At 43.8% G+C, this 15,584-nt stretch overlaps 1 protein-coding gene across 3 annotated transcripts in view; it reads left to right on the forward strand.

Moving 5' to 3' along the window:
- The window catches only part of LCP1 (lymphocyte cytosolic protein 1), a 52,718-nt gene that overhangs the window by 27,028 nt on the left and 10,106 nt on the right, over positions 1 to 15,584 (forward strand). For 2 of the 3 annotated variants that reach the window (XM_037376729.1, XM_037376728.1), the window contains exons 2-8: positions 2,975 to 3,065; positions 4,748 to 4,899; positions 5,671 to 5,800; positions 7,115 to 7,247; positions 7,765 to 7,846; positions 11,051 to 11,216; positions 14,352 to 14,494. In XM_037376729.1, the coding sequence (XP_037232626.1) occupies positions 2,999 to 3,065; positions 4,748 to 4,899; positions 5,671 to 5,800; positions 7,115 to 7,247; positions 7,765 to 7,846; positions 11,051 to 11,216; positions 14,352 to 14,494 (873 nt within the window). In that variant the 5' untranslated portion in view covers positions 2,975 to 2,998. Of the gene's footprint in view, positions 1 to 2,684; positions 2,706 to 2,974; positions 3,066 to 4,747; positions 4,900 to 5,670; positions 5,801 to 7,114; positions 7,248 to 7,764; positions 7,847 to 11,050; positions 11,217 to 14,351; positions 14,495 to 15,584 lie in introns of those variants that run through there. The other variant, XM_037376730.1, reaches the window with a different exon arrangement.

Consider the following 15,584-nt stretch of genomic DNA (forward strand, 5'->3'; position numbering starts at 1 on the left):
TACCATTACCCAGAAGCATTTTACATTTCTATGTGCCTAGATATCATAATTTACTTGTAATGATCTAAGCAAAATAAGCAGTTTATATACTGAAAAGTAGCTTTTTGAAAGTGGGTTTGCTCCTTTTTGCTGTGTGTTGCTAAAGCATTGGACTTTTACTCTCTTGATTTCCCTATGTTTTGCTTTTACTACTTGAACAATTTAAAAAAATGACAGTTGTTTTTAATTGTGAATAACCCTGAAATCTTTAATCTGCAAATTCTGATTTTGATTAATTGAGTGTAAATGTGAGGGCTTTCAGTAACTTCACAGAGATCTTCTGGCTACGGGTGAGCCTGGAAAACGTGCAGCGAAGACTTCTAACACTTTTGCTGCCTTTATTATGTCCCTTGCCAAAACCAGGAGTAGAGGTAACCCTGAAACTGTGTAGAGGTGGGGATTTTCTTGCTGGTATGGATTTTACATGGCAGATGTACTGTGATGGGCCCCACTGTCAAACCCTCAGAGAGGTGATGAGTTACGATGCACTTGACCTGCCAGAAGAGCTGCACAGATGACAGGACGGGGCTGGCTGACAGAGGGTGCCTGTCCAAATCTCACTGCTGCCTAAACAGAGAGCTGGTTTTTAATCAGCAGCACCAGGTGATGTTACATGCTGGAGCTGACAGGCTGGAATGAAGAGATACTAAGGACATGAAAATGCAGAAGAAACCCAGTTGTGTGTTGGGGTGGGGAGTGACAATACCTCCATCACCCGAGTACAACTACTCCTTAGGTCCTCAGGACCAGTTCTCATGCTTGGTACAGATTCATCTGACTTCTCAGCTAAGTGTAACCACCTTTACAGCACAGTGGATAACATTGACCTAAAAAAGATGTCAGAAGGATTCATTACAGCAAAGCCCTTCATCCTATTATGTGTTATTAGTATAAATGCCCACACACGTAAATATATGTACTATTAGTAGGGTTCTTTGTATTTAACAGTTTGGTTAGTTACTGATCAGAGGCAACAAATTATGCAATCAAGAAAAGTCCATTTTATGTTGGTGATAATTTTTCCTCAAGTTTGTAAAACTCTTTGCAACAGTAATGTTGTAGGCAACAGCCTGTGGTGTTTCTATCTGTTAAGCTCTAGAACAGTCTTAATGCTATTAAAAGTTATGTCGCAAATTACGTTGCTTAATCAAGTGACTGGACTGGAAGGGATGATCTTGCAGTGGAATATGGATTTTCTTGCTGATAGTGTAAGATTTTCATGTGTCCAGGTGCATTTTAGGTAATCCACGTACTGCAAAAAACCACAGCATGCAACAGAAAAAGATTGGTAGTGAGGAGTCAGAGGCAGGAAAGGTACCAGGACGAAGGAGCGAGACTGGATCTAATTCTACCTGAGTATATATAACCTAGTCGTTATTTTGCTAGTGGATCACAGGGCTTTTTACAGGTAATGTTTGAAAGTAAGGTGGTTAGAAAAATTTATAATATTATATTAGTATTTCGGCAGCAACCAGCAGCTCTGTTGTGCTAAAGCTGCACATGGGTTCTCGTGCCCCAGTATGTGACTGCATTGTGGATTATGCTGCATTTCTCTGCCTATGAAGGTTGGAGTGAATGAACAGATTTTTCTCTGGAAGCTGTCCTTACCCTAAAACCACAGTGATGTGGCAAAAAAAGGGTGCGCAATGCTACAGGGAGACAGCAGACAAAAAGCTAACCCCATGAGATTGCCTTTGGGCTTTCAAAGCCATGTCCAGATTGGTTCTCACAGATACAAGGAATCAATGCACGAGTTCAAGACAGCATTAGACCTGAAGCCCAGATAGGCTGTAGCAAACCTCTAATTTTTAAAATTATCCCTGTATATCCTTCTATAAAGTTTGGAATCTAAGCCTCCATGATGCAATGCTGGTTTTAGTCTGGGAATGAGGTATTTCTGATTTTTTTTTTCCCCATTTGAACACTGTAGCTACAGCAACCACTTTCCAGGATCAACTCGGGTTTCCATTCTATTCTATTTAAATAGTTGCTTGGTTAATTAATACTTAAAGAGACATAGGACACTAGAGACATTCTGACAAATATAGAATAATAGATTGTCTCCTGAACAGTTTCCTCATGAATAGATGCAAGGGACAGTAGGTGCACAAAAAAGCAGAGGGGTATAACGTGCATCTTTTGGCAGTCTATTAAATAATATGACAAAGGGAAGTAAACTTTCACTTTCTGATTATTAAGACAGGTGCGTAGAAAGGGAAAGTCTAATCCTTCCTCCTGCTTTATACCTTTGGTGAGAGGAAAGGCAGAAAAAACTCCTTCCAGCCACCCATTCCTAAAGTGCCACCCGACCCCAGGCACTAACTTAGGTACCCTGTGGGCAAGTCCCTAAACTCTCTCCATAGCCAGGAAGAGAAGTAGCCCTCTGGGAAGCCCGACCTGGTGCTCTGAACACCTTGTGAAGGAGCTTCTCTCCATCCACCCACCCCGTAAGGGTGACCAGCCTCCTCATTAGGTACCCGAAGGTAGGCGGTGCAAATATTCCCCAGGGTTCAGCTCCAAGCCAGCCCCCCAGGAGCAGACAGGGCTGCTGCTTCTCTGCCGGCACTGCTGAAGAAGCACATGGTGAATTGTGTTTCCAAAGGGGGAATAACAAGAGCCAGCACAGTTTTGTCCGCTTTCTCCATGAGAAACAAAAGTTAGCAGAGGTAGGATTTCATTCCAATTACATTAGTATAAATAAAACTGTTGGGATTTTGAGCAGGGCCTGGGAAAACAACAGGAGGGACATGGATTTGTATGTCATGTACGCAGGATTTTACCCCTTCACTTGATTTTGGGATGCACAGAGGAACTGGGTTTTCAGCTATGGGGAGCTGTTCCGAGACTTTCAAAAACCAAGTGAAACCCCCCCTTTTTCATCATGATAACAAACCCAAAAAGTCACCAAATAAAACCAAGTGTTTTCTTCTTGCAGACCCGCCACTTGGAGAAATAGGAAATGGCGTCAACAGCACACTTCTCGGAGGAGGAGATGGCAGAGCTACAGGAGGCTTTCAGCAAAGTTGGTGAGTACGGCAAACAGGAAAGGCACTGCTTAAGTGTGAAGCTGTAGCAAGCTCTTTTCTGATGTACTGACCAGCTGTGAGGAAATGCAGTTTACTCCAGCGCTGCTGCAGTGTCACAGGAACCGCAGAAACTCCTTTTCCTGCCACTGCGGGCCTCCTGGGTGAAACCACACCAGCATGCTGCGGAGCAATGGCTCTTGCTGGAGAGAGATGGCAAGGCGATGAAAGCAGCATTTATGAAATAATCTCAGAAGCTGTAGAGAAAACCATGCTGTAAATAATTCTCAAGTGAGTACTCCCTGTGGGGAGGAAGAGTCTGGAGAAGACAAATGTCCAAATGGTTACAAAATTTGTCATCCCTTTACTATGACCTTTCAAGCCCATATATTTTTAAACTGTGTGTTTCCTTCCCAAGCCTTTAAAATTATCATCTGATTCGTCTCCTGTAAAGTCACACAGACCCATCGCTGTCTGCCCACATTCTATAAAAAGGTCCTTGAGCTTCTGACAGCTCACATAACTTTTATTAGCAGATCTGTCAGCCTGGCTGGATTATGTGTTAACCAGTTGTCCTTGCTGCTTCAGGTGATGGTTGTTCAGCTTCTGAGCACACAGTAGCCCAGGCTGGCAATCTTAAGCATCTGGTCACTGTGTGCCCCGTACACCTGATGTACTGACAAGGCAAATGCTGGATGGAGGCTTTTGTTCCTCTCCCAGATATTTCGCTCTCCAAGTCCAGATCCTTTTGTTGTATGACTGCAGAAATGGATAGGATGCTCTCTGCAATCTGTATTAATCCGTGCTACTGATGCTAAGAGCCGAGTGCCTTTTTGCAGCGTGCAAGGAGTGACTCATATTGCAACTTACCACGCAGAAAATTGGTACACACTTCTTTAAAATCACCTCAGCCTCTGGGCTGAGGAAGAAGAGCCTGCAGAACAAGAAAGACACATATACATATACATATCTATATAACACTATGTACCTAAGCATAGTGTTTTAACAGAAACTCTCCATACAATAAATTCAGTATACTTCTTTATCTTGGAGATTTTCACAGACTGCTGGAGAACAAAGGACTATTTAACCTGTATTGGTGATCTCATAAAATCCTACCCTGGATCTTGCAACAGGCTCAGCAGGACTATCTGTGTTAGCACCATTGCAGAGAAACACCCATGTTCTTATTTTAAGGATGACATACGCGATTCCAAACCTTCATGACTTCCAATGATACTAGGTGCAGAAAACAGGCTAAAATCACCAGTTATATCTATAAATATATACACATGTAAGGTGTAACTGTATTGCACCAACTCCATTTTCTTTAGCTGTTCTGTAGACAGGATACTCCCTCTATGAATCACATGTTTGTCTATATGCAAACCTTGGATAGTCAGTTATATCCATCTAAACTTAGCTTTGTTAAAGTATTACTATATTCTAAACCATATAATTTCATCACTGTGAGGTGGGGTATTTTTTGTTAAACGGTGATTGCAATTTCTTCATGGGGCTGAATAGTTGAAAATACACACCACAGTGGTTGAAAATACTGAATTTCAGGAACCAAACCTTTATATATAATGTACCCTTCCCCAGGTAAAATAAAAACAGCCTTTGTGTGCATAAAATTTCATTGGGCTGATGTAGAATCTAAATGTTGGTGACAATCTTTGCAGATATCAGTGGGAACGGCTTCATCCACGCCAATGACCTAACAGACGTGTTGAAGGCAGCCAACCTCCCTCTCCCAGGATACAAAGCCAGAGAACTCATTCAGAATTTGACAACCACGGGGGATGGCAGGATCAGTTTTGATGAATTTATTTCAGTAAGTAAGATGTTATTTATTTCAATAAGATGCCAGGTGGGATACTCAAGGTTGTCCCCAGGGCACAGCAGAGGCACAAGCACAGGGTATCCTGGGCACCTAGTTAATCCAAGGAGTCCTCTGGTTGGAAAAGATGAGAGCAGAAGGTAAGCAAACTAGAAATCCTGCAATTAACTGGGACAAGTTCTATGTACATAAATGCAGCTGTGTATTGAATACATTTAATACCTTTCCATTTGGTTGGAATATGCAGTGGCATAAAGTTTTTCAGTTATAAGTTGCAAAAAGATTATGTTCTGGATATATGGTTATGAAAAATTTCAGCAGATTGAAACTAAAAACTTTATGGGGCATTTTTTCTATTTAAAAAGCTTCTTTCCCTGGTCTGATCTAGGACAAAAGCAAATGCTAAAATAGAAGTGGATTTTCCTTGGGATGGAGAAATAGATTTTTACTTGTCCTGTCTTCAAACCAAAACTGTTAAAGGCCCTCCTCCTGCACATTTTAGCTCTGTTGTTTCATACCATACACATGTTGGTTACTTAGCTGATCTTTGTTCACTGCTCTGAAAACAAAAATCTGCACACGATCCTGTTCTACCATGGCAGACAATACACAGATTTTATCCAGTATATACCACTGAATAACGCACAAGCCATGCTTCCCTATGTACATATGAAGCAGAGAGGATGTGCCTCCTGGCCCAAGAGCTCACTGTTTTAGCTTGGTTCAATTCTCTGAAATCTTAAAATTGTCTCTCATGCTTGAAAGATTTTCCAAAACCTGAAGAGTGATGATGTTGCTAAGTCGTTCCGAAAACAAATCAACAAAAAGGAGGGGATCTGTGCTATCGGTGGGACGTCCGAGCAGTCCAGTGCCGGCACACAACACTCTTACTCAGGTACGTACAGCTGTCCTACACTGACAGCAATGAGGAACAAACAAGCGTGCCCTTAGAGATCATCTGCACCTTATCTCAGTGCAAACCCAGGTGCTCTGGCCTCGGTGAGCTTTGGTGGCTGTTCAGGCAAGGCTGGTGCAAGGCAGAGTTCTGAAGGTGACAAAGGTCTGGAGCAGGGTCTTTGTAAAAAATAATGTGAGCTGGTTTACTGGGGCAGGCAAAGCTGTAGCTACGGGAGGAAGCTCCAGCTGGCTTCGCTTCCCTTACCTTAAATGCATTGCAGCTTTGCTGGGGAACAGCCTCCTGGCACGGCTGTAGCAGCACAGAGACTGGCCCCTTGCTGTCCCTGCTCACAGGGAGGCATGGCATGGGTTCCCCATTGCTGCTGACCCATTTCCTTGTACATTTTACCAGTAGTCTGGTAGTCTCTCTGTAAACTCACCTGTAACCAAATGGTTCTTGACCTTTTTCTAAAGATGGCATGACCCCTATAAAGAAGGCTTTTCTCCAAGCCTGTTTCCCCAAGCTGAAAGTTTGGGGCAGCCATGGTTGCTTCTGTTGCCTCCTGGGTACAGCCCACTCTGAAGCAGCTCCACAGGGAAGAAGTCCCACCCTTGGCTGTCTTCTCCATGGGCAAGGGTGAGGAACTGACTTTCTCCAGAGAAGGGAGAGTGGAGGATGCTACCAAGGCCTCCACCCAGCTGATCACAGGGGACACCATCTCTGAGCTATTGGGGGCTGTGTGAGCTGCTGCTGGTACAGGATAGCCACATTTCAGCCCTGTTGGACTACAGGCAATATTTGCCCATTACCCTCTCAATGCTCCTTGTCAGAATCCAACCCTGGCCACGCTCTTCTAAATATTGCATGTGGAGGGTGTAATCTACAATACAGAAATCACTTATCTGAACTTATTTGAAGTTATGTGGGGTTTGGATTTAGCGGAGTGATACAGCAATGCACTCACATTACGGTGCAAGTACGTATTACCCTTAGCAGAGCGTAGCAACTGCAACATGCAGTTGAATCATGAGAATTTCATTATCAGTCTCTGTAATGTGCCTGCCCTCATGATATTGGGCAACCCCTGTCAATGGGTTAGAGTATGGAATGAGTATTACTAGCTCAAACCCATTGCTGTCTTCGGCTCATTTGCCTGCCTCCCTAGAGCCTTCTTCCCTTGTAGGCGTTTGTTGATCAGTCACGCTGGTGGGATAGTCTTCCCCGCAAGGAGCTCTGCCTTTGTAAGTAATATGATGGTAGACATATTGCTACCATATCAGCAAACTGATGGATTTGATGTTGTGTCTACAGAGGAAGAAAAGTATGCCTTTGTCAACTGGATCAATAAAGCTCTTGAGAAGGACCCTGACTGTAAGCACGTGGTCCCAATGAATCCAGAAACAGATGACCTCTTCCAGGCGGTCGGTGATGGCATAGTGCTTTGGTAAATAATACCTGTCTTTCTCACAAATGGGAACTGTGAGCCTCCAGAAACTCACCTCTCTGCTTAAAGGGAAGCTGCTGACTACATTAAGCTCATGAATCTTTGCTGATTTAGGGCCTTAATAATGCTAGGGGTTTTGTTTCTTTCATATTTAAAAATATAAAGCTTCTTTCATGTTAAACGAGAGTTTTTCCTTGCCTCTGGAGCCTTGCAATACAGTGAAATCTGAGGAGTTACTTGGTTTTATTTTTGTCCAAGGAATTTTAGGGGTTCACGTGGCAGCACGAGATAGTGAGTGCTTTCACAGAAATTTTCTGCACAATAAACTTCTCACACCACCTTGTGGCATTCTTGGCCACACACGTGTAGTGCAATCTGCACGTGACCCAAAAGAATTGCTCAATTCAGTAACTCTCCAGCATTTTGGCTTGCCCTACAGAGTAGTGATAAAAGCTGTATCTGTATTTTGTGTTCACATAGCTAGTAGTGTATTTCTTACTTTATCTTTTATTTCCAGTAAGATGATCAACTTTTCAGTGCCAGATACCATTGATGAGAGAACAATCAACAAAAAGAAACTCACACCCTTCACAATACAGGTACTGAAATACAAGATTCTTTGCTTTTCCTTTAGGATGCTCTGATATACTCAGAGCAAAGGCTGGGGATACTATAGTCCTGCCCAACAGAGTCAGGCAAAGTTGTTTGTGCCAAAGTGAGATGCTCAGGTCCACATCGTAAACCCATAAAGACTTATATTTCTGTTTCTTTCCAAACATGTGAGCAATCCCATTAAACAAACTGTGTTTATATTTGCACCTAACCCAATGTATGTTTACCAGTTCAAAGCTTGAGATACCTTTGCAGTAGGTGCCGTACAAATGCAAGAGCAACTCGATAATGTGGTGACCAGTCTCAGTCGGAGCAGCTCTCAGAAGGCTGAACCCTGCATACAAGGTCACACAGGCACAGCCATGGACTTGAATTCACAACTGCTGTGTTGCAGTCTGATGTCCTCACCAAAATATTAACTGAGATCCAGGAAGCACTGTGATGTGCAATGTGCCTGAGACGGGACCATAGTCTTTGCCTGCCTTTTACAATCCATGCTATTTCACCTTGAATGCTGAATCCCTTCTTTATTTCTATTACATGCACATGTGTAAGATTTAAAAATTGGACAAAAAAGCAAACTTTCACTTTATAAAGCTTATTGTGTTTCTCACGCAGCAGTACGTAGAGAAATATTTTTATAAGAACAGCATCTATATATCTGGATACAGAATATAAATAGATATATGGAATAGATATGAACTTAACCCAGTTTAGCCCTCAGCTACTCTGATTTGATGGAACATTAGCCGGGCTCAAGTAAGCTCAGAAGCCATTAAATTGGATTTTTATGCTGTCTACCACATCTTTCAGTTCTAATCATTTTGGTCAGCAGCATAGCTTAGTGATGCAGCTCAGATCAATCCCTGTCACACATAGACATGATTTGATCAATACAGCTTCCACTTTAACTTAACCCTTTTACAGCTGTCTGGTGGAGAAAAGGTAATTAATTTGAAATGCTCCAATTTTTTCTAGCTTATGAGAATTTACACTATGTCTCTGCATTTTATATCTAATCAAATCTCTCTGTCACACCAGTGGTGAGGAAATTCATGTGAAAAATTGAGAATCTGTGTGATAAATTATATTTTCAAGACTTCTGTCTGCTTTACTTATCCTCTGTTTACCAAGCCACCTTTTTGAATAGCTTAGACCTGTGGGTCAGGTTTTTTTATACTCTTTGTTTTAAATGGGAAGGAAGTGGAAAAGGAACGTAACATTCTTGAAACCTCACCTTCTTTCCACCCCTCACTATGAATCACAGCATCTCTCTGCTTCCACTGAATACTCCCAAACCAGGACCCCACGCTCCGAAGTTCAAAAAGAAAATACCCAGGCTTGACCTGTTCTGACCTTGGCTGAACTGCAAGGTTAAAAACCTCAAGTCTATTCATACTGATTCCTATGACCATGTGCTTTTTGTATACCTTGCCAGCTAGCAAATTAGTTGTATCTTAGGTGTTAGGGCTTTTGTTAGGGCTGTTTAGGGAGAGCTGAACCTGGAATATCTGCCAGTCGATTGGGCTATAACTTACCTCATTCCTCCATGTGTGCAAGACTGAGCAGAGCAGAGCTTGCCCCATGCTGAAGCTAAGTCTGCACTTGATCACGTGTTTGCGCCTTAGCTATAGGGAAAGCCTGGCTTTGACAACCAGGACTGAGCCAGGACATCACTGTGAACGCAGATGTATGCTCTGAGCTTCAATGCCTTGTGACATGGCATCATTCACCTTTGCCAAAGAGGTCCTTTCCATCTTTGTGTTGGCACTCAGAATTTACCAGTAATGCCAGCAGATTATGCATTCCCCAGGTCCCTGTGGTCAGATACATATCCTGGGCTACACCAAAAGCAGCATAGCCAGCGGGCTGAGGGAGGCAATTCTGCTCCTCTGCTCCACTCTGGTGAGATCCACCCGGAGCACTGCCTCTAGCCCTGGGACCCCAGCACGGGTGTCAGGGTTTAGCTCCAGCCAGCAATTAAGCCCCACACAGCTGCTCACTCCCTCCCACCTCCCACCCACCTGCCATGGGATGGGGGTGAGAATCAGAAGGGTGAAAGTGAGAAAACTTGTGGGTTGAGATAAAGACAGTTTAACAGGTAAAGCAAAAGCCGTGTGCACAAGCAAAGCAAAACAAGAATTCATTCACTGCTTCCCGTCAGCAGGGAGGCGTTCAGCCATCCCCAGGGCAGCAGGGCTCCAGCACACTAAACGGTCACTTGGGAAGACAAACACCATCACTCTGAATGTCCCCCACTTCCTCCTTCTTCCCCCAGATTTTACTGCTGAGCATGACATCATATGGTACAGAATATCCCTTTGGTCCGTTGGGGTCAGCTGTCCCGGCTGTGTCTCCTCCCAACTTCTTGTGCCCCCTCAGCCTCCTCGCTGGTGGGGTGGGGTGAGAGGCAGCAAAGGCCTTGGCTCTGTGTAAGTGCTGGTTAGCAGTAGCTAAAACATCCCTGAATTATCAACACTGTTTTTGTCACAAATCCAAAACATAGCTCCATGCCAGCTACTCTGAAGAAAATTAACGCTCTCCCAGCCAAAACCAGCACAACAGGAAAGACATGGACTTGTTACAGCAGATCCAGAAAAGGGCCACGAAGATGATCAGAGGGCTGGAGCACCTCTCCTGTGAAGAAAAAACAGTTGAGAGACTTGGGTTTGCTCAGCCTGGAGGAGAGAAGGCTCCAGGGAGACCTTACTGCAGCCTTCTGGTACTTAAAGGGGGATTATAAGAAAAACGGGGACAAACTTTTTAGCAGGGCCTGTTGTGACCGGACAAGGGGAAATGTTTTTAAACTAATAGAGGATGTATTTGGATTAGATATAAGGAAGAAATTTTTGACAATGAGGGTGCAGAAACTGGCACAGATTGCCCAGAGAGGTGGTGAATGCCCCATCCCTGGAAACATTCAAGGTCAGGTTGGACGAGGCTCTGAGCAACCTGATCTAGCTGGAGATGTCCATGCTTACTGCAAGGGGGTTGATGCAGGGGGCTGCAGGACTAGATGACCTTTATAGGTCCCTTCCAACCCAAACTATGCTATGATTCTATGATTCTAGGTATGTGAATGCATTCACAGTGAAACTGCTCACAGATTTTACTAGTTTGGGCTGTGCTCCCTTCCTGTATCCTCAGCTCTCCAGTCACTGCTTCATTTGGAAGTTCTCTTCTCTCTCTAGGAAAATTTGAACCTGGCCCTGAACTCTGCTTCAGCCATTGGGTGCCACGTTGTTAACATTGGAGCTGAAGACTTAAAAGAAGGGAAACCTTACCTGGTTTTGGGTCTTTTATGGCAAGTCATCAAAATTGGACTCTTTGCTGACATAGAGATCAGCAGGAATGAAGGTATGTATAGCTCTACTGTTGTCACTGAACAGCCTTTAGGATAAAGATCTTTTTAAAAAAATCTGAGCTGAATTTTTTTCCAAGTATTTGTTACCTGTCTTCTTGATTTCTCTAATTTCCCGTGCTCTTTACAAGTTCCAGCACTCCAAAGTCCAGGGGTGTGTGTAGGCTTGCATGTGCAGAGCTAATTTCATGTTCACTGGGTCAGGAATGATGGTCTACACCCAGGTATATTGGTGTTTGGGCACTAAATCTGGGATAAGGAAATGCTACACTGCATTCAGGAAGCTTTGCTCTTTTCTTGCTCTTGATTGCCAAACATCTCCTCTTTCTTTGTGAAATCAGAATTATAGAATCACAGAATAATTAAGGCTGGAAGGAACCTCTGGAGGTCCACCCTGGAGTTCCTCTGGTTCAGCCATCCCACTACTCACTCACAGCAGTACCAGTCTCAAGGTTAGATGAGGTTGCTCAGTGCTTTTTCCAGTGCTCTCTGGAGAGGCTGTTCCACAGCCAAACTACTCTTGCTGAGACATTTTTTTTCTTACATTTAATAGTTTGAATTTATCTTCCTGCACCTTGTGACTGTAACATACTGGGGAAACACAGCTCTGGCCTCTCTACAGTTGTTGAAGACAATACTTGTTCCTCTCTCAGACCTCTTTTGAAGCTAAATAAACCCAGTTTTCTCATCCTTTTCTCAAATATCATGTACTCCAGCCCAATCATCTTTGTCTCCCTCCACTAAACTTGCTGCAGTCTGTCAGTGTCTCTCTTGTACTGGGGAGCTCCAAACTGGACACAGTACTCCTGATGCCAAAATTTTCCATGAAGTAGCTTTAGCATGAGGCTGTGGATGTGTACATGCAGTCCACACATACCTCATCTTGCTGCTTTGTCCCCTGTGCCTCTGGGTAGTCTGCTCAACCAACAGTGACACTTCTTTCCTCCAGTTACCATGCAGGTGTTACCTTCATTGCTTCACTCCTTCCACATTTCTATCCCTTTCATAGCCAGAGCCACCAGTTTCCAGAGTTCCCAGTCCCCATTCCTCTGTAGGTAGCCTTATCCACCTTATATCTATTTTTCCCTTTCTGGTATTTTCTCCTTCACTTCTCATCTCAGACTTCAGTTTGTCAGGGTAGATAAGCCAAGATAATTTAAATTTCTTTTCAGATTCTCTCTTTCCCTGATAGCCTTTCTCTGCAGCTGTTCCAGGTGAAACTGCCCTTTCTTGAATATGGGACACTGTATTTCCAAAGAGCTCTCATGAGCACATGGTATCAAGGCAGTAATACATCCCAGCCTCTATGGGAAATAACTAGGATGCACTAATATTGTGTTTGGTTTTCCCCTGGTCACATCACATGGTGGCTCAGATAGCTCAGGAGACATCTAATACACTCAAGTTGTTCTCATCCTTTGTCTGTATAAGCTTTTAGCTAACAGCAGTTATTCATATTAGTTCCCTAGTGAATGCCTTTGAACATGGCACTATTAAATTACATTCCGTTTTTATTAGTGTCATCTAGCTATTTCTGTGTGACTTCCTGATCGTCCTCTGTATTGACCATGCCACCTAGTGAATATCTTCATCAAATTTTTAGCACATTGCTAGTATTTGTGCCAAGATAATTGATGCAAAAAGAAAAACATTAATCCAAAAATCAATCCATGATCAAGACTGCACAAGAATCCTTCTTCCAGCCTACTTCTCTCCATGTTAACATTGTTCTCTTCATAAAATCCACTGCCTACTTTCAAATGCTTCTATTATCCCCTTTCTGGTTCAGTTTAACCCCAAAGCACTCTATATCAATTTATCTATTGAATTCCAGATACAGTAGGTCTTCACTGTTTCCTTTATATAGCAAATCCGTATTTCTTTCAAGCCATATTTCTTTCAAGGAATGACAAAAGATATCACAAGGAGATCACAGTAGTGTGACACACTCTCCCTTTTTATCACATTAACAATAAGTTTCCATGTTATTAGTTGTTCTTTTTGAAACTTGTTCCAGTCTTTCATGCTCCAGGATCAGCTGAACATCCTGCAGTTGCAAGGGTCAGTCCTTCCCTCCTGCCTCTTTCTCCTTCTATGAACGTAGCTGTGTTAATTTTTCTATGCAAATAGGCTACCTTCTCCAACTGACAGGTGAGTTAACTCTACCGGCCCATGAACCCATGAAGTCATGCGCAAAATCTGTAGAATACCTGTGTGTATCCAGTTTCACTGTGAAGGTCACTGAGATTTCTTTCATCTAAGCTGCAGAGAGTCTGTGTTCATTTTCCCATTCCCATCTTACCTCTGTACTCAATGTCACTGTGTCCAGCTCTGGAGCCATAAGCACAGAAAAAACATCAACCTGTTGGAGCAGGCCCAGAAAAGGGCCACGAAGATGATCAGGGGGCTGGAGCACCTCTCCTGTGAAGACAGGCTGAGAGAGCTGGGTTTGTTCAGCCTGGAGGAGAGAAGGCTCCAGGGAGAACTTACTGCAGCCTTCTGGTACTTAAAGGGGGATTATAAGAAAAACGGGAACAAACTTTTTAGCAGGGCCTGTTGTGACCAGACAAGGGGAAATGGTTTTAAACTAATAGAGGATATATTTGGATTAGATATAAGGAAGAAATTTTTGACAATGAGGGTGCAGAAACTGGCACAGATTGCCCAGAGAGGTGGTGGATGCCCCATCCCTGGAAACATTCAAGGTCAGGTTGGACGAGGCTCTGAGCAACCTGATCTAGCTGGAGATGTCCCTGCTCATTGCAGCGGGGTTGGACTAGATGACCTTTACAGGTCCCTTCCAGTCCAAACTACTCTATGATTCTATGGTCATCTTTTCATTAAGACCTGAAGCAAGGAAATCGAGTCATTCTTAGACCACACTGAAATTGTCTTGCATTTCTATATGATCCACTACTAGCTCCACAACTATCAGCCTTTTCTTCATTTTATTGATGAGACCCTTTTTCTGTTTATGTCCTCTGTCATCCTAACACAGCTTGGGTTTTGTCAACGCTTTGATTACTCACTTTTAGAAACTAGGGTAGCAAAATGTGTAAGAGAGAAAATACTTCCACATTCTCCTCTACAAGTATTCACAACATTATTACTTTTCTTTTTTCCTCGCTCAGCCTTGATAGCTCTTCTGAGAGAAGGAGAGAGCCTGGAGGATCTCATGAAGTTGTCTCCAGAGGAACTGCTGCTGAGGTGGGCAAACTATCACCTGGAGAATGCAGGATGCAACAAAGTCAACAACTTCAGCTCAGACATCAAGGTATGAGAAACACTGACCAACAACAGCAAAACAGCAGGTCCACTCCCAAATCCCTGTCCTCCAAACAGGGATTGTGCACTGAAGCAATCCAAGCAGCTGAGACTGCTCTGCCAAACACATAGAGCTGGGCACAGAAAATCATTTCAGCGGGGTTTACCCTTCCACTCAGTAGTATTCCTCCTTCTGACCTCCCAGGCATCACGGCCAGCCCTAGTACACCAAACGCCTGGGAAAGGAATGGCTGGCTGGCTCTGGACAGGGCATACGCGCTCTACTGCTGTATTTTCAGTTCCCTGCCGCTATTGCTGTCCTCCTTCCTAAATGTCCTTAAATGTTTCTTGACCTGGCTTTGGTTTGGAAAGGCTGGACCTTACCCAGACATGTAACCAGGTGTAGGGGAAGAGGATGGGCTCTTCCAGTTCCCCCACTTGATCTTTTCTTCACTACAGCACCTGGGTTATGTGCTTCTACCTCCCAGCCTTTGCTATAAACCTGCATGCACTAACCTGCAAGTTTTAATTCAGTAGGACTATTCAAAATAACATAGCTAGATGAGGAGGCACTTGCAAGGATGCATTCCTAGTCCATGCAGCGTATTGCATGCACTTGGGACTTCATGGGCTTGTGGGTGCAGAGCTTTCTCTGTAGGACCTTCACTCTTCCCAGACAGAGGTAGCTGAACCTGAATGGTGCACACTGATGAGCTGCAGGCACTGAAGCTACAGTGAAAGGCCCAGACAGCTTTCCAGGGCTGTGGGGGGTGTATCAGGGAGGGTGTCTGAGCTGGCTTGAAGGAAAGCCAGGGGCTAGCCAGCACACCGACCTCCCTAGCCATGACCTGACCTTCCCACTCCCAGCAGAGCATGGGAAAAGCCCCACTCCAGAGATGCCTGGTTGTAAGCTTCACCAGGGACTGAAGCACAAGAAGTCATTTACCGTGACTTACTTGACATACATAAAAACACACCCAGGAAGGCAACAGGAGAGTCTGAGAGTCACATTTGACAATACAGTTTTTATTGTAACAGGTTTTTGGTTCACTGGGTGGAAGTGACTGGAGAATATCGATGGAAAGGGAAGGGAATGGAGT

The sequence above is a fragment of the Falco rusticolus genome, chromosome 2 (assembly GCF_015220075.1).
Source record: "Falco rusticolus isolate bFalRus1 chromosome 2, bFalRus1.pri, whole genome shotgun sequence".
Taxonomy (NCBI): Eukaryota; Metazoa; Chordata; class Aves; order Falconiformes; family Falconidae; genus Falco; species Falco rusticolus.